At 24.1% G+C, this 19233-nt stretch overlaps 8 protein-coding genes across 8 annotated transcripts in view; 5 read left to right on the forward strand and 3 right to left on the reverse strand.

Annotated features, from left to right (window-relative positions):
* Positions 1–6: 6 nt before the first annotated feature.
* On the forward strand, positions 7–612 carry DDB_G0288911 (hypothetical protein; the record flags this gene model as incomplete). The annotated part of the gene is made up of 2 exons (XM_631391.1): positions 7–82; positions 269–612. 2 exons carry the CDS (start codon positions 7–9, stop codon positions 610–612), a joined length of 420 nt encoding a protein of 139 aa, XP_636483.1.
* Positions 613–1059: 447 nt separating this feature from the next.
* DDB_G0288913 (hypothetical protein) lies at positions 1060–1607 on the forward strand (the record flags this gene model as incomplete). The annotated part of the gene is made up of 2 exons (XM_631392.1): positions 1060–1317; positions 1434–1607. 2 exons carry the CDS (start codon positions 1060–1062, stop codon positions 1605–1607), a joined length of 432 nt encoding a protein of 143 aa, XP_636484.1.
* A 380-nt stretch (positions 1608–1987) lies between these two features.
* Positions 1988–5627, reverse strand: DDB_G0288915 (hypothetical protein; the record flags this gene model as incomplete). Its single annotated transcript, XM_631393.1, has 2 exons — positions 1988–5477; positions 5557–5627. 2 exons carry the CDS (start codon positions 5625–5627, stop codon positions 1988–1990), a joined length of 3561 nt encoding a protein of 1186 aa, XP_636485.1.
* An 880-nt stretch (positions 5628–6507) lies between these two features.
* DDB_G0288917 (hypothetical protein) lies at positions 6508–7553 on the forward strand (the record flags this gene model as incomplete). Its single annotated transcript, XM_631394.1, has 2 exons — positions 6508–6971; positions 7064–7553. 2 exons carry the CDS (start codon positions 6508–6510, stop codon positions 7551–7553), a joined length of 954 nt encoding a protein of 317 aa, XP_636486.1.
* Positions 7554–7776: 223 nt separating this feature from the next.
* psiI (PA14 domain-containing protein) lies at positions 7777–10403 on the reverse strand (the record flags this gene model as incomplete). Its single annotated transcript, XM_631395.1, has 6 exons — positions 7777–7908; positions 7983–9260; positions 9357–9608; positions 9687–9772; positions 9878–10171; positions 10286–10403. 6 exons carry the CDS (start codon positions 10401–10403, stop codon positions 7777–7779), a joined length of 2160 nt encoding a protein of 719 aa, XP_636487.1.
* Positions 10404–11677: 1274 nt separating this feature from the next.
* On the reverse strand, positions 11678–12349 carry hspI (heat shock protein Hsp20 domain-containing protein; the record flags this gene model as incomplete). The annotated part of the gene is made up of 1 exon (XM_631396.1): positions 11678–12349. One exon carries the CDS (start codon positions 12347–12349, stop codon positions 11678–11680), a length of 672 nt encoding a protein of 223 aa, XP_636488.1.
* A 2060-nt stretch (positions 12350–14409) lies between these two features.
* Positions 14410–16697, forward strand: ndufv1 (ubiquinone oxidoreductase; the record flags this gene model as incomplete). Its single annotated transcript, XM_631397.1, has 6 exons — positions 14410–14920; positions 15215–15524; positions 15807–15975; positions 16057–16124; positions 16226–16389; positions 16480–16697. 6 exons carry the CDS (start codon positions 14410–14412, stop codon positions 16695–16697), a joined length of 1440 nt encoding a protein of 479 aa, XP_636489.1.
* Positions 16698–17247: 550 nt separating this feature from the next.
* The window catches only part of upf1 (regulator of nonsense transcripts 1), a gene marked incomplete at both ends in the record, with an annotated part of 4161 nt that continues 2175 nt past the window's right edge, over positions 17248–19233 (forward strand). The window contains 2 exons of the mRNA XM_631398.1: positions 17248–17801; positions 17875–19233. The exon at positions 17875–19233 is cut by the window's right edge and continues 2047 nt beyond it. Of these exons, the coding sequence (XP_636490.1) occupies positions 17248–17801; positions 17875–19233 (1913 nt within the window). The remainder of the gene's footprint in view (positions 17802–17874) is intronic.

A 19233-nucleotide genomic window follows, 5' to 3' on the forward strand; every position in this document is an offset into this window, starting at 1 on the left:
TAAAAAATGAAAAATAAATTTATTATTATACTTTTTTCTTTATTATTATTATTGTGTTTAGATTTAATGATTATAAATGCTGGTAAATTTTTTAGTGTTAAAATTTTTTTTTTTTTTATTATTTCTAAAATTTGATTAAAATCTTACTAATCATCATTTAAATTATTATTATTATTATTATTATTATTATTATTATTATTATTATTATTATTATTATTATTATTATTATTATTATTATTATTATTATTATTATTATTATTATAATTAGAGGTTTTTCAGGATTATGAAATTAAAGATATAAATGAAATTGAACAAATTCATGATGTTTTGGAAGGTGATGAATGGAAATCTCCATATCAAAAAAGAGAAGATGCCAGATTAGCACAACAACAAGACGAGATGAGAAGATTGACTGGATATGCTACAACTGGTAAACTTCCTACAAATGTAAATAGATGTACAGGAATAAAGTGTCCATCTGGATATACATGTAATCATGATGGTGTCTGTATGAAAAAGTGTGGCCGTGTTTGGTGTATTGTATCTACAGATTGTGAAAAAGACTTGTTTGGAATTCAATTCTGTCGTCCACCAAGAGGAAAGAAGCCATAAAACTTATTTTTAATAGTTAGTCATATAAAATATAAATAAAAGTTTAATCACTTATAAAGTTTTTTTTTTTTTTTATATCTTTTTATGTATTTTTGAGTGTATATTTTAATATACTAAATTCATATTGAAATTAAATAAAAATAAATTTTAAAATTAAAAAAAAATGAAATATTTTTTAATTGTCAAGATGACACAATATGAAGATTAGAGAATGTAAAAGTAGGTCTTGATTGTTATTGATAAACTATTGATGATTTTACACACCACCTATAGGTAAATAGTTATAAAATTACCACTTTTTTAGGAACAATATAAATGCAACAAATTATTCTTGGAATTTTTTATTTTTTTACTTTTTATTTTTTTTTTATTTTTTTTATTTATTTTTTTATTTTTATTTTTTTTTTGCCATTTCACAAAAAAAGAAAAACAAAACAAGTTATAAATATGTCAAATAAAATTATAGAACATTCAAAAATTGTAATGATAGATGAGATAATGAATAATAGTAAAGAGTTCTCATTAAAAGAAAGGTCATCAATAAAGACGATAGGGATTTTGAAATTGATAGATTTAGATAATAATTTAGCATTATTAGAATATAAACAAACTTTTTTATATTGCACAATTGATCAATTCATTTCTCATTTACCTTCAAAATTAAATACATATTACCAAATAATAGGTGAATTAGAGAAACCAAATGTATGTATATATTTAAAAAACTATAACATAAAATTCTAAAAAAATATATAAAATAATCACAAACTAAACTTTAATATTATATTTATATATATAATGTTAATAATAATACATTTTAGTTAAAACAGCAAAAAGAAATTGAAAAAAGAGAAAATTTAGGTAATAATATTAATAAAGATTGGATATTAAATTCTAGAGTTTATAGATTAATTGATGGTATTGATATTGATTTATATAAAGAGTCTTTGATTGTCCGAAGAAATTTTGAACAACAGAATGCTTCTTTTAATTAATAATTTTTAAAATACCAAAATAAACAATTGTAAATAATAAAATAAAATAAAATTATTTTTAAAGACTAGTGGTTGTTGTAATGGAGACAATTGCTTGTGTGCTAAAATCAACTACCAACTACAACTTTAGTGCCAATCTCTTCTTGTGATCCAAATGTCAAATCAAATTTATTTTTGATAATTAAAATTATTTATTATAATATCTTGGATATTTTAATTGTCTAAAAATAATAATATCTAATATCTAATTTTTTATTTAAAAAGATAACTAAAATTAATAAAAGTAAAAAAATATCAAATTATACAATTTTATAAATAGTATTGTTAATTGTATTTATTTTTTTTTTAAAAAAAAAAAAAAAAAAAAAATGTATTTATTTTTATTTAACTGTAACTCCTGTTGGTGAAGATTCTTTATTGTTATTTGATTTCTTTTCAACTCTTAATTCAATATCTTCACTTCCAATTGAGGAAGAAGATGATTTATCTTTATCTTGTTCGATTAATCTTTCAATATCATCTTTTCTACCAGGTTTTGGACTTGTGGTCTTGGTTATAATTTTATTTGGTGGTGATAATAGACTATTGGTAGTGGTTGAAGTTGATGCTGGTGGGGATGTTTTTGTTGCGATTGTGGCAGTTGATGTTGAAACAAAACGTGGTGATACTGGATTAGTGGTGGTAGTAGGGGTTGACTTTGCCATAGTTGTTGCAGTTGATGTATAACGTGGTGATGAAGGATTAACTGATTTTGGATCATTTGATGAAGTTGGTGATATTGGAGTTGGTGATGTTGTTGTTGGTGATGTTGTTGTTGTTGGAGATAATTTTGAAATTGTAACTGGTGGTTTATTTACAGATGATGTTGTTGTTGAGGTTGTTGAAGTAACTGTTGGAGCAGTTTTATTGATTGTATTCGTTTCAGGTTTAGAAACTGTGGTTGATGTAGGTTTTGAGGCTGTTGCTGTTGAAATAGTTGCTGATGATTTCAAAGTTGGAGATATAGAAGGCTTAGCTGTAACTGTTGATGTTGGTGATAATGATGATGATGTTGGTGATTTTGGTGAAACTACTGATGTCGTTGTTTTATTTTCAGTTGGTGATGCTGATGGTTTAGCGACAGCTGTAGTTGTAGTAGTGGTGGTGGTTGGTGAAATTGGTGATTTTGGTGAAACTACTGATGTCGTTTTATTTTCAGTTGGTGATGTAGTTGGTGTTGTTGAGAGTGGTTTATTTACAGTTGCTGTAGATTTACTTGTTGCAATGGTTGAAGTTGTTGTTGTTGTTGCTGCTGCAGCAGGCTTATTAAATGTTGCAGCTATTTTACTAATATTAACGGGTGGTACAACTGTAGTGGTGGGTTTGTTAATTGTTGATGTGGTAGTAGTTGTTGTACCAACAGTAGCAGCAGCAGGTTTATTGGTTACAGTAGTAGCAGCAGGTTTATTGGTTACAGTAGTAGCAGCAGGTTTATTGGTCACAGTAGTAGTGGCAGGTTTATTGATTATATTAGTATTAGCAGCAGCAGGTTTGTTGGTTACAGTAGCAGCAGGCTTATTAGTTACAATAGTATCAGCCGGTTTACTGATAGAAGTCGTATTTGTAATTGGAGTAGTGGCAGCAGGCTTATTAAATGCTGCAGCAAGTTTATTTATATTAGAAGAGGGAGTAGATGGTGCAGTTGATGGTATAGTTGGTTTATTAATAGTGGTTGATACTGGTTTTGGTGAAATTGTTGTTTTATTTACATTGGTTGTTGATGGTGGTGATGATGATGATGATGATGATACATTCTCTACTGGTTTGTTGCTATCAGAAGTTGAAATTTTTTCAACTATTGGCGGCGAAGTTTTAATACTTTCTGATGATTTAACTAAAGTGGATGGTTTAATAACACTATTTTCATTTTCAACTTTTGGAGTTGGAGGTCTATGAACAGGTGCTTTAGTACCCTCTGATGATTTATTCAAATTACTAATTGGTGTTGATGAAGTTAAACTTATTGGTGAGGTAATTGGACTTACAGAGTTTGTAGTTGTATTGGAACCACTAATTAATGGAGAGGTGGTAGTTGTAGTAGTGGTTGTGGTTGTGGTAGTTGTAGTAGTAGTGACTAAAGATGCTATTGTTGATGGTGAAGATAGTGATAGAGATGGAGATGAAGATGGTGGTTGTGATTTCTCATCAGTTTGAGAGATAACAATTGGTAAGACAATTTTTTCTTCAGTCGTAGTGGTTGTTGAAGAAGAGGATGATGATGATGATGTTGAAACTGGTTGTGATAATTCAGGTGATACAATTAATTCTTTTACCTTTTCTTTTTCTTTTTCTTTTTCTTTTTCAGTCTCTTTTTCTTTTACAGTCTCTATTTCTTCTTTTTCTTTTTCAGTCTCTATTTCTTTTTCTAATTTTTCTTCCTCTTTTTCTACATTCTTTTCTCTCTTTATCACTACCTTTTCTTGGTTTACCTTTTCTACAAACTCTTTTTCAGATTCTTTTTCCTTTTCTTTTTCAATTTCTTTGTTATCTTTCTTTTCATGTTGTTCTGATTCTTTTGATGGTGTTATTTGTATTGGTGGTGATGATTCTGGTTGTGATTGTGATGTCTCTGTTATAATTATTGGAGTTGGTAATGAGGTAATTGATCTTTCTTTTACAACCAATCCCTCATCTTCTTCTTTTGGTTTTTCTTCTTTTTGTTGTTGTTGTTGTTGTTGTTTTAGTTGATCCATTCTATTATTTGTACCAATGAATTCTTCATCCAATTTACTTTGATCAGAGAAATCGATTGGAGTTGAATGGGCAATTGTCATTCTTCTTGAAGGTGGTTTAACACTTAACCTCTTTGCCCTGTCTCTTGTTGGGTGTGATAATAATGATGAATTTGCTTTTGCTTCTTCCTCAGTGACTGGTTGTATTGGTTTAACAGGACTATTATTATTACTATTTGAACCTTGTACAATCATACTACCTCCACCTCTTGCGAATCCTGGATTACCACCCATACCAATCAAACCCTCTAATTTTGATGCAAATTCAGAATTCTTTTTAATTGGACTTGAACCACTAACTTTATTATTTGGTATGGCTATTGAATTTCTGTATGTTATTTTATTAGGTGATCCTGATAAACCACCAATATTATTATTACTATTATTATTATTATTATTATTATTACTAACACCCATATTATGTTGAGTTGGTGGAATAATTGGAACAAATGAATGTCTTTTATTTGGTGAAGGTTTATTTGAAGTTGGTGTTATTAAATTTTTAACTGGGGTTGTAGTTGAATTTGGTTTTGGTTCTTCTGGTGATATTAAAATTGGTGGAGTTACTACTTTTTCTTTTTGTTGTTGATCAGGTGATACTGATTTAGGTAATGTCTCTGTATTTGATTTTGGTGGTAAAATTGGAGCTTCTTTTTGAATTTCTTTTTCAACCTCTTTTACTTTTTCAATTTCTTTTTTAGTATGTTTTTCACTCTCTTTTTCCTCCTCTTTCTCTTTTTCCTCATTTTCAATTTTATTTATTTCATCTACTTTTGTTGTTGTTGTTGAAGTGGTTTTTGGAGATAAATCTTCTTTTTCAGTATCAGAGGGTGATTTTGTTGTTGAAACTGATGTTGGTTTAGAATCAGCTATGATTGGTATTGGTGGTGATGTTAAATCTACATCAGATGGTGATGATGATAAGATTGATTCAGAATTTTTATTATCATTAACTGTTGGTGGTGGTGGTTGTTCAATTTCTTTAACATCATTTGTTTCTTTTGTATCTTTCTTTTTATCTTTATCTTTTATATCTTTATCCTTTGTTTTATCTTTTTTTGGTTCTTTTGTTGATTTTTCTTTATCATCTTTATTTTTTCTATCAATAAAAATTAAATAAATTAATTTAAAACAATGTTTTAAAAAAAAAAAAAAAAAAAAAAAAAAAAGTAACTTACTTTGATAAACCTAATTTGTCAAACAAACTTTTTTTCTTTTTTTGTTTTTTGTCTAAATCTTGTTGCTCCATTTTGGCTATTAAATTGAGGTAACTTTAAATTATCTGTAATGAAAATTAAAAATATAAAAAAAAAAAGATTTTTTTATTTTTTTTTTTTTTTTTTTTTTTTATTTTATGTTTTGTTTTCTAAGTTGTTTTTTTTTTTTTAAAGTTTTAAATAAATAAATAATAAATAAATAAAATAAATGTAAAAGAAAAATAAAAATAATAAAAAAAAAACAAAATTAAAATTAAAATAAAGTGTGGAGGTTTTTAAAAAAAAAAAAAATGAAAAAATAAAATAAAAAAATAAAAAAAAATAACAATTAGTGGGTTAACTATGGAATAAACAAAAAATATATATAAATTTTAAAAAATAAAAAAAAAAATAAAAAATAAAAAAAAGTTAATTTATGTAAAAATTATTATAATGTGTGGTTTAAATGAATGAATTCAAATAAAATTTCTTAATTTGAACTATTTTTTTATAATTTTTTTTTTAATTTTTTCAATATTTTTTTTATTTTTTAATTTTTAATTTTTTTTTTTTTATTTGAAATCTGATCAAAAAAATATCTTTTTTTTTTTTTTTTTTTTTTCAGTTTTTTTTTTTTATGAAATTGTTTTATTAAGGTTTAAAGATTAATGAAGAATATGAGCATTAGTAAAAAAAAAAAAGATAGTTGGAAAATCCAAAAAACCAGTGTGGCAAAAAAATTTGGTGTTGCCATTACTGTTCGGCAATTGAAAGTTTTGGTGTTTAAGAACTATAATTAGTTTAAATAATGTTTTTGAAAAAAAAAAAAAAAAAAAAATAAAATATCTTTTTTTTTTTTTTTTATTTTTTTTTATTTTTTTTTTTTTAATTTTAAAAAGATTCGAGTTTAGAAAAATTACAATTTCGATAAAAATGGGATTAGATGAAAATGAAATAATTAATAATGATTGTAACATTGGAAATGACAATAATAATAATAGTAATATTATATTGAATAGACAATTAGTTGTAATAGTAACAGGTAGTAGTGATGGTTTAGGTAAAGTTGTTTCTGGAATGCTTGCCAAAACCAATTATTTTGTAATTTTAGCAAATAGAGATTTAATTAAAGCTAAATTAGTATTGGATGAAATTTTATCAACAACACCAAATAACAAAAATGTAATTTCAATGAAATTGGATTTATCATCATTTGATTCAATTAAAGAATTTGTAAATCAATTTGAAAAATTAAATTTACAATTAGATGTTTTAATTAATAATGCTGGAATTTACACACCACCATTTTCATTGCCAGAAGGTTTTGAAAGTCAATTAATGGTAAATCATCTTGGTCCATTTTTATTAACAAATTTATTAATTAATAAATTTACAGAGTAAATATAAAATATAATAATTTTTCAATAATATTTATTATTAATTATTAATTATTAATTATTTTTTTACTTTTTTAAAAAAAATTATATAGGAATGCAAGAATTATAAATTTATCAAGTATTGCACATAAAAATTCAGAAATATTCAATGTTGAAGATTTATCATGTAAATCAATTGATAGTTATAATGCAATAAAGAGATATTCAAATTCAAAATTATATGCAATTTTATTTACAAAAGAGTTGAATAGAATTTTCAAGAAAAACAATTCAAAAATCATTGCATTATCATTACATCCAGGTGTTATTAGTACGACAAATTTATTTAAAAATATACCAAATTATATAAAACTATTATTAACTATATCAAAACCATTCACAACGACAATTAATACAGCTTCAACTGCAATCTATCGTTTAGCAGTTGGTGCTGATCCAGAATTACCATTATTAACTGGTGGTGAATATTTTAATATTAATGTACTTGTTGATCCAATACCTCAAGCTTTATCACAAGAGAATTGGAGATTATTATGGGCAAAAAGTTGTGAATATTGTAAAATTGATGACATTGGAAAATAAAAATTTTAAAATCTGATATTTAATTTTTATTTTATTTTATTTATACATAAAAATAAAAATAAAAATAAAATAAAAATAAAAATAAAAAAAAGAATTATTAATTCTTTAAATTGATTAAATTAAATAGTTTTTTTTATTTTTATAAATAATAAAAGATTTGAAAAGTAAAAATTTTTAAATAGAAATTATATAAGATTTTGAAAGAGAGAGTAAAAATTTAAAACTATTGAGGTGCTTCAAAGAGAGCATTTTCACCACCATTATTTGATTGTTGATACAATGGATTTGCATTACTACTTGCAAATACTTGTCCTTGATTCGCTTTCCAATGATCATATCCTTTTTTACCAGCAAACTAAAAAAAAAAAAAAAATTAGTTAATTATTATTAAAAATTTTGGAATAAAAATTAAAAAAAAAAAATATTTACAATTGCAGCACCTAAAACAACAGCACCTACTACAACAACAGAAGCAACAACAGCAGTTGAAACTATTGCACCAGTTTGGCAAATAAATGGTTTAGGATCATAATCTACAGATTTACATTTACCAGGTTCAGTTGCAGTTGCATTAACACAAACACCACTTTGACACTTTGAATTATCAGGTGAGCAACGTTTTTCAAAAGTTATACAACCAATAGCTTCATCACATTGGGAAACTAAACAGAAAGCAGTTGAATTACAAACACGTGGTACAAGTGTACAACCTTTAACACTATCACAAACACCAACTTGACAATTACCACTATTTGGACATACCACTGGTTTTGAAACACAACCTTTATTAGTATCACAAGTATATACTAAACATTTATCAGTGGTTGGACATGAAACTGTCTTATTTGAACATTCACCTTGATTTATATTTGTAGCTGCAGCAACACAAATATTATCAGTACATTCATTACCATCTTGACATTCATTATTTGTTGGTGAACATGAGCCAGTGGTTGTATTGCATTTCATACAACCTGTACATTTTGTAGTTATATTATGGGTTATTAAACCAGTGGTTTCATCACAATGGTCATCGGTACATGGATTACCATCATCAATTTCATCTAATGGAAGTGGTGAACATACTGATGTACCATTTGAAGCGGTAACACAATTATTCTTTTGACATTTATTTAATACACAACCACATGAACAAACTGATGGATCTAATTTCTTTATTGTACATACACCAGCATTACAAACATTTTGTTCACATGAATCTGGACCTTGTTTACATAATGGTTGAGAAACACAGCCACTATTAATATCACAATAATAGACTTTGCATGGATCATTACCCAATTCAGCTGCACAAGTACTATTTGATTTGGTTTGACATTGGCCATTTGAACAAGCACCTGTATTACATGGATTATGAGCTGAAGTACATGATGAAGTATACAAACATCCACTTGATGGGTCACATGGTTTTAATGTTAAACATTGAGATGATTTATCATCACATTTAATTGATGTTGGTGTACATTGACCACTTTTAGAATCACATGTATTATTTGTACACATATCAATTGATGGACATGATACTGGTGCATGTTGACAAAGATCTGAAATTGAAAACCCTGCTGGAATAATTGTATCACGTGGTGGGCATGAATCAATTGTACATAAATCACCATCATTACAATTTACTACTGGATCACAACAAGTTGAACCATCACCATAACAAACACCACAATAATCATAAAACTATATTTTAAAAATTAAAAAAATTAAAATTTAAAATTAAAATTATTGTTATTATTTTAAAATATTATATACATATAATCAATTTTTTTTACTTACTGGACAATATGCTTGAATTGAAGTTTCAATTCTAATTGTTGATTTGGTTGTATGTCTTTCACAATAAAAGAAATCAAATGTATAATCTTTATTTTTTGTTAAACCCAATGTTGTTAAATCAATATTCTTACCTGCAGCTTCATGAAGACCACCCAAATCAATAACTAATTGATCATTGATAAATACCCATACATCATCATCACCAACAAAATAAAATACTTCATTACCAGTATATGTAAAACGTGTATTTATCTAAAAATTTTAATTATATTAGATTTGATTTTTTTTTTTTTTTTTTTTTTTTTTTTTTTTTTGGAAATCAATAATTACTTTTAAACAAAAATGGAAATTATGATAATCAGTTCCATCTGTATAATTACGATAAAATGGATTTGTATCAAAACCTTGATAATCAACTAAAATTATTATTTATTTTAAAATAGAAAAATAAAATAAAATAAAAATTAATAATTAATTTAATTATATAATAAAATTTTTTAAAAAGTTTTAAATTTACTTACTTGGGAAAAAGAATTGATTATCATAAACATAAGTACCAGTTGATGGATTCAAAGTTAAATTTACAGTCATTGGGATTGGGAAATTTGCACCAGAATTATTTGTTAATGGAGCATTTTTATTTGGTTGATAGAAATATTGGAATAAACTTGGAGTTACCATTCTTCCCATTACATTTGTTGTTGTAAATGGCAATAATGTATTTAATGTTGGAGTTCTTGTAGTTGTATTGATTGCATTTTGGACAAGTCTAGTTGTTAATGAACCTGCAATTGGTTCAAAATTATTATCATAATCTATATTTTTTTTTTAAAAAAAAAAAAAAAAAAAAAAAAAAAAATTAATATTATAATTAATTTATTTTTTTAATAATTGTAAATTTAAAAAATATAAAAATATTATTTACTTACATGGATATTGATCATATATAGTTCCCTCTAATTTTAAAGTTGTGGCTTGTGTTGTTGATTGGGAATTTATAAAATTAACCAAACTAAATAATATTAGTAAATTGAATATTATTTTCATTTTTTTATTTTTTAAAAAATAATAAAAATTTTAATAAATTTAGGATTTTATTATAACCCAAATCCAATATATGTAATATATTATAAATAAATTTAAAAATTATAAAGGATTTTTTTTTTTTTTTTTGGTTTTTTTTTTTTTTTTTTTTTAGAAAATAATTTTTTAATTATTAATAAAATTTTTTAATTGATTTTATTTTAAAATGATCAATTTATTTTTAATTTATTGGAGGAAAAAAAATAAAAGAAAAAATAAAAAAATAAAAAAATAATCAAATTAAAAAAAAAAAAAAAAAAAAAGAAAAGGAAAAAAAAAAAAAAAAAGGAAAAAAAATAATAAAAAAAATAAAAAAATCTGAACTGTGTAAATAAATTTATTTTTGATGTTATTAACAAACTTATTATGATAAAAAAAACAAATCAAAAATTGACCATATGTATTAAATTTTTTGTACAATACTATTATTTATATTGGTATCAAAATTTCTTTAACTCTGAAATTCTACATGTTTTTTTGTGTTACCCCAATATATATAAATAAATAAAAAAAAAAAATAAAAAAAAAACTTACTAAAAATTTACCTTTATAACATCAATGGAATCATTAATTGTGTTCTGAAAATCCAACATATCAAAAGTTAATTTAACCCCATCCAATTTATTATTTAATAAAAAAAAGGAAAAAAAAAAAAAAATGAAAATATTTTTTTTTTTTTTTTTATCAAAACTCCATAGAGTTAAAAATAGAATTTGTGGTTAAAAAAAAGACTTAATGTTTGAAATTTTTTTTTTTTTTTTATTATTTTTTTTATTAAAAAACAAATTGTATTTTAATCATCGAGATTTACAAAACGATAAATATCTCAGATTCAAAATTAGTGATAATAAAAAAAAAAAAAAAAAAATAATAAAATTGGTAAATGATTTTAATTTTTATGTGTTATGTTTAATTAAATTAATTTAAATAAAATAATAATAATAATAATAATAATAATAATAAACTAAAAAAGACATGTTAAAATTTACTTCAAAGAACTTAATATAATTTTTAAATCTATTCTTTTAGATTTTTTTTTTTTTTTGAATTTTTTTTTTTTTTTTTTAATATATAAAAATAAAATTAAAAATAAATTCCCACTAAATCTCAAATGAAAATAAGATTTTATTACAACTTTTTTTTTTTTTTTTTTTTTTTTTTTTTATCTTATTTATATATTTATTTACGATTGTTTATAATATTTATTTTTTTCAATAATAAATTAATAAATTATTAAATTATTGAACATTAATTGTTGTTGATTTAACATAACTATTTTTTGGAATACTAATTTCTAAAATACCATTATTCATAATAGCTTTAATTAAAGAAACATCAATATCTTCAGGTAATTTAATTGATTTTTTAAATTCCATTAATGATTGATGTTGTGATTCTACTTGTTGATTATTTGATGATGGTTGTTGAATGGTTGTATTTTTATTTAAAGCATCAATATTTAATAAACCATTTGAAAAATCAATTTTAACATTTTCTTTTGAAAAACCTGGTAATTCTACTCTAATTTCAATTCCTTTATCAGATTCATTAATAAAGGTTTTTGGTGATCTAAATCCGCGAGTTTTTGAAAATTCATGTTCCCAATTATCAAAAATACTCTCAAATTTATCCATATATTGTTGACCACCATGACTATAATAGAAATGTCTAAAACATTCATTAAACTTATCGATTTTCTTTGAGAAACGATCTTCAAATTTAACTTGGAAAAAATATGGTTTGTTTGAATAATCATTAGTTTCACAAATACCTGATGATTGGGATGTTGATAATGTTGATGCTGTTGGTCTACCAAAATTACTTAAATTTGATTCTGGATAACCTCCTCTTCTACCACAGAGAAAAGCACGACGAAAGAAAAATGGTGTAGTTTTTGAAAGTTTATACATTTTTTTGTTTTGTTTTTTTTTTAAAAAAAAAAATATTGAAAAATAATTATTATTATTATTATTTGAATGATGGAAATAAAATATGAATATAAAAAATAAAAAAAAATATTTATATGGATTTTTTTTTTTTTTTTTTTTTTTTTTTTTTTTTTTGTAAAAATAAAAAAAAAACATATAAATGTAATTATTATGTTTAATTTTTCATTTAATTGATGATATTATTATTACATATTAATATAATATTTTAAAATAATATGAAAATACAATAAAAAAATAAAATTAAAAATTCATAAAAATAAAAATTCAAAAAAAAAAAACAACAAATTTTGATGTGTTTATTTTAACACCCAAATTTGTAAATTTTAAATACTGCGACATTTATTTTCTTTTTTTTGTATAGGGTCTCAAAAACTATTTTTAGATATTATATCAATACAAAATAATTATGTATATAAATTTTTTTTTTTTTTTTTTTTTTTTTTTTTTCGCCAATCTCTGATTTTTTTTTATAATTTTTATATTTTATATTCCCAAAAGTATAAAAAAAAGTAATCCCCAAACCTCCCAAATTAACCACCTTACTTTTTTTTTCAAAAAAAAAAAAAAAAAATTATTTTTTAATTACCCAAATTTTGATTATAGTTTTCTAAAATTGGAGAATTACACTAAATCTTCAAGAAAGGAAGAAAATTACAGTTGTGATGCTAAATAATCTGTTGTTACTGTTATTGTTGCTATTGCTGTTGTTGGTGTTCTTATTCTTAATGAAAGCATTGTTAATTATTAAATATGTTGATTGTGAAATGTGAAAACAGTTGATAGTGAAATGTGAAAATTGTTAAATTGATGATGTTGGTGAATATATGAATTGAAAGTAATAAATCCTTTTGATAAATACAAAAGTTCTTGTATTTTTGATTGTTGTTCTCTCTCTTTCTCTTGTTTCTTCGTAAAAAATTTGTTTTGTTTGCCTCTTGATCCATCTTTGGCAAAATATTAAATTGATTAATTGTACTACCAGAAGAAAAGAATAAAAAAAAAAAAAAATAAAAAAAAATATTAATAAAACAAATATTTCTAGTCTCTTTTATATAGAAACCAAAAGTATATCAAAAACTTATTGACAATCTGGAATATTAGTCAAGGAATTAATTACTTCATCAATACAAACCGATTTTACATGAACATTATGGAAATCAAAAAATCAAAAAATAAAATTATGGTTGTTTTGCGATGTTTCTTTTGAAAATCAAAAAAAAAGAAAAAACTTTGTGGATGTAATTGGTCAATATGCCAAGGAAAATGGTCTTCTAAGAAAAAGTCTCGTGGAAAAAGAAAAGCCATCAAGCCACATCCCTTATGAAAATTTTTTTTTAATGATTTCAATAAAAAAAAAAAAAAAATCAATAAAAATACATTTAAATAAAATATTTAATCTTTTTTAATTAACTCTAGAAATTGCATACCTTTATTTAATTTGTTTTATTCATTTATATTTTTATTTTTACTTTTATAATTATTTACTTAAAGTAGTTAATTTTATATTTTTTAAAAAAATGAATTCCTTTAAATGGATTTAATTAAATATTTTTGTCAAAATCATAATTTATCCATAAAAGGAATATTTAAAAATGTTGGGTTTTTATCAAAAAATCCCACCAGGGGATATGAAAATATGAAAAAAAAAAAAAAAATAGGCAAATAAATAAATAAATAAATAAAAAAAAAAAAAAAAAAAATTCGTAATAATATTTTTATTTTTATAAATCTTAATTAATATAGTTTTGATTTGATTAATTAATTAATTAATTAAAATAAATAAAAAAAAAAAAATAAAAACATTAAACTTTTTTGCGAATAAAATCATAACTATGAACACCGTTAAAATTTGGGAAAAAAAAAAAAAAAAAAAAAAAAAAAAAACCATTCCTTTTTTTTTTTTTTATTTTTTTTTTTTTTTTTTAAAAAATTTTGATTTTTTTCATTTTTCTACTATTATTTTTTTTTTTTTTTTTTTTTAAACATACAATAATATATATCATTTTACAAAAAAAAGAAAAATGATGAATTTAGGTAATCGTGTTAAATCGGTTATTAAATTAACTTCAACAACAGGTTTAACAGGCAAAGATTTTCAAGCAACCAAAGTTGCAACATTTTCAACAGCACAAGTTCAACAAGCACAAGAAAATGTTAGATCATATGGTGGTTTGAAGGATAAAGATCGTATTTTCACAAATTTATATGGTGAACATGACGTTTATTTAAAGGGTGCTATTGCACGTGGAGATTGGTATAAAACTAAAAATATTATTGATAAAGGTAAAGATTGGATATTAAAAGAAATGATGGCCTCTGGTTTAAGAGGTAGAGGTGGTGCTGGTTTCCCATCAGGTTTGAAATGGAGTTTCATGCCAAAAACAACTTCAAAAGATAGACCACAATACCTTGTCATCAATGCTGATGAGGGTGAACCTGGAACATGCAAAGATAGAGAAATTATGAGACACGATCCTCATAAATTAATTGAAGGTTGTTTACTTGCTGGTTTTGCAATGAGAGCATGTGCAGGTATGTTTTTTTTTTAAAAAAAATTAAAAAAATAGATATTTTATAGAAAAAAAAAAAATATATATATATATATATATATTTTACCAAATAAAGAAAAAAAAAATCTATTTTTCATTTTTACCAAAAAAAAGTAAAGATAACTAATACCTATTTCATTTTAAAATAAAAATAAAATAAAATAAAATTAAAATTATAATTACTATTATTATTATTATTTTATTAAAATATAAAAAAAATAATATATATGTATATATGTTATTATTATTTTTTAAAAAAAAAAAAAAAAAAATATAGCATACATTTATATTCGTGGTGAATTTCATTATGAAGCAAAAGTATTAGAACAAGCAATCGATGAAGCATATAAAGCAGGTTTAATTGGTGAAAATGCATGCGGTACAGGCTATAAATTTGATGTATATGTTCACAGAGGTGCTGGTGCATACATTTGTGGTGAAGAGACAGCTCTCATTGAAAGTATTGAAGGTAAACAAGGTAAACCACGTTTAAAGCCACCTTTCCCAGCTATGGCTGGTCTTTATGGTTGTCCAACAACTGTAACAAATGTTGAAACAGTAGCTGTTGCTCCAACTATTTTAAGACGGTAAGATTTATCTACATAGATTCATACTATATACAGATAATGAATATATATATATATATATATATATTTAATGAGTCACAATACCTCTACAATCAAAAAAGCAATGAAAAACAAATCAACAATATAACAATGGTGTCACATAACTTCAATCTATTTTATCACTTGTCATTCATTATAACATACAATCATCATGATATTATTACATTATCAAAAAACAAAATAATATGCAAAAAAAAAAAAAAAAGATACTAATAATATTACTTTTTTTTAAAAAATATGTAGTGGCGGTGCTTGGTTTGCAAGTTTTGGTAGACCAAAGAATGCAGGTACTAAATTATTTTGTATTTCCGGTCATGTCAATAATCCATGTACTGTTGAAGAAGAGATGAGTATTCCATTAAGAGAATTAATTGATAAACATTGTGGTGGTGTCATTGGAGGTTGGGATAACGTTAGTATTATTATTATTATTATTATAATTTTTTTTTATTATTTACTAATAATTGTTTTTTTTTTATTTTGAAAAAAATAGTTAAAAGGTGTTATTCCAGGTGGTTCATCAGTACCAGTCCTTCCAAAAAATATTTGTGATAATGTTTTGTAAGTTGACAAAGAAAATCATGATGATAATGGTGATGATGACGATGATTTTATTAATATTAAAATAATAAATACTAATTATATAAAATTTATTTAAATAGAATGGATTTCGATGATCTTAGACAACACAGATCTGGTTTAGGTACAGCTGCAGTTATAGTTATGAACAAAGAAACTGATATGATTGCAGCAATTGCAAGATTATCTAAATTCTATAAACACGAATCATGTGGTCAATGTACCCCATGTCGTGAAGGTGTTGGATGTATGTATCGAATTGCTTTTTTCAATTGTTATCTGTAATGTGGCCTATACTAATTTATCTTTAATTATTTTTTTTTCCAATATAATTTAGGGCTCTATGATATCACCGATCGTTTAGTCACTGGTAATGCCAAACCCGATGAAATTGATTCACTTGAAGAAATTAGTAGACAAATTGAAGGTCACACCATTTGTGCTTTAGGTGATGCTGCTGCTTGGCCAGTACAAGGTTTAATTAGACATTTTAGACCAGAAATTGAAGATAGAATTAAACAATTCCAACTCAATAAGAAACAATCACCATTTTAAATTGTTTATTAATATTATTTATAATAGTATTATTAAAATAATAATAATAATAATAACAACCAAAAACGAAATAAGAAATTAATTAATATTAATTTTTCCCCACTGCATCATAAACCTCATAATATATAATAAAAAAAAAAAAAAAAATTAATAAAAAGTTTAAAAAAAAAAAAAAAAAAAAAAAAAAAAAAAAACTTTCCCAACACTAATATAGGTTGGTTAGTTGCAGTAATCGCAAAATTATCTATCAATTTATTTTAATATTTTAATATTTTAATATTTTATTTTATTTTTTTTATTTTATTTTTTTTTATTTTTTTTTTCTTTTTTTGAAAATTTTCATTTTTTTTTTTTAGTTTTTTTTTTTTTTTCTTCTTCTTCCAACAGTCAATATCAAATAATTATTAATGTAACCATAATAATAATAATAAAAAAACAACACACAAACTATCAAATAAATACTTAAAGAGATAAAAAAAAAAATAATAAAAAAAAAATAATAAAAAAAATAAAAAAAAAAACATTTTTTGGAATAGTATTTATATATTAGATGTATGGTTTTAATATTGGTAAAGCAGAAAATGCTGGCTTACATTTAGATAATAAAAAAAGCGAAAATAATAATAGTAGCAACAATGAATTACATAAAGTTATTAATACGATTAATAATGGTTTTCAATTCAAAGATGACGATGATGAAGATAATGAAAACAATTTAAATAATGAATCAAGTTCAGATGAAGAAAATCAACAACAACAAAATAATAATAATAATAATAATAAAAACCAATTCGAAGATGATGATGAAGATCAAGAAGAAGAGGAATATATTAGTGGCGATGATTTAAATAATAATGGTCAAGAATCAGACGATTATGAAGAAGAAGAGGAAGATGATGATGAAGATGAGGAAGAAGAGGATGAAGAAAGTAAAAAATTAAACTATGATTCATTCTTTGGTGCAAATATGTCTCATAATATGGACTTTTTAAATTCTCAAAATATTAATTCTCAAATTGGTTTAATGGATCCACATTTACATAGTTCTCAATTAAACTTTGAAGAACCACAAGAAGAAATTGAATTACCTGCTCATGCCTGCGCGTAAGTATATTTATTTTATATTTTAATTAAAATATTTTCTCTAACTCTTTTTCTTTTATTTATTTAATTAAAGATATTGTGCAACACATGAATTATCAACAGTTGTTAAATGTATGCATCCATCATGTGGTAAATGGTTTTGTAATGGTAAGGGTAAAACTAAATCATCACATATTATAACACATTTAGTTAAATCCAAACATAAGGAAGTAGCATTACATCCAGAGAGTTCATTTGGTGATACAACATTGGAATGTTTTAATTGTGGTTGTAAGAATATATTTTTATTGGGTTTCATTACAGCTAGAACCGAATCAGTTGTTGTTTTATTATGTAGAGATCCATGTGCATCTGGTCCATCGAAAGAGGTCAATTGGGATATGAGTAGTTGGCAACCTTTGATCAATGGTGGTGAAAAAGCATTTTGCAGTTGGTTAGTTAAAACACCATCACAAGTCGATAGTGAACGTTCAAGACAAATTACAATTCAACAAATTCTTAGACTTGAAGAGTTTTGGAAAATGGATCCAGAGGCCACACTACTCGATATTGAAGCACCAAGATCCGATGATGAAAAGCCAGCAAGCACCCAATTGGCCTATAAAGATGCCTATGAATATCGTGAGATCATTTCACCCCTAATTGAATTGGAAGCAAAACACGAGAAGGAATTAAGAGAATCCCTCTCTCAAAGTGGTATTTCAATAGAGTGGAGTCAAGGTATTAATAAACGTTACACTGCAACATTTCCATTTAGTAGAAGTGATTTAGAATTTAAAGTTGTACCAGGTGATGAATTAAAACTTCAATTCATTTCATCCACTGGAGGCGTTATTGAATGGGAGGATACTGGTAGAGTAATTCATATCGATGATGAAAATCTATTATCATTGGAAACTAAGTCAAGGTGTAGCTTTGATTCAGGTCCAAAGGGTTCCTATAGAATGGAGATGGTTTGGCGTTCAACTTCATCTGAACGTATTTTAAGTGCAATGAAATCATTTGCAATTAAAGAGCAAGCATTATCATCTTATTTATACCATGCATTATTAGGTCATCCAGATATACCACCAGCCCCATTGGATATTCAATTACCTACAAATTTCCATTTAAAGAATTTACCACGTTTGAATGAATCACAAATTAGTGCAGTAAATAAAGTATTAACAGCACCATTATCATTGATTCAAGGTCCACCAGGTACTGGTAAAACTGTTATCTCTTCATTTATTATCCATCATTTGGTGAAATATGTCAAAGGTAATGATAAAGTTTTAGTTTGTACACCATCAAATGTTGCAATCGATCAACTCACTGGTAAACTTCATGAAATTGGTTTAAAGGTTGTTAGATTAAGTAGTAAACTTAGAGAGGAGGTCGCATCACCTGTTGAACATCTTACACTTCACAAACAAGTTTATAAATTGGATCA

The sequence above is a fragment of the Dictyostelium discoideum genome (assembly GCF_000004695.1).
Source record: "Dictyostelium discoideum AX4 chromosome 5 chromosome, whole genome shotgun sequence".
In the NCBI taxonomy this organism is placed as follows: domain Eukaryota; phylum Evosea; class Eumycetozoa; order Dictyosteliales; family Dictyosteliaceae; genus Dictyostelium; species Dictyostelium discoideum.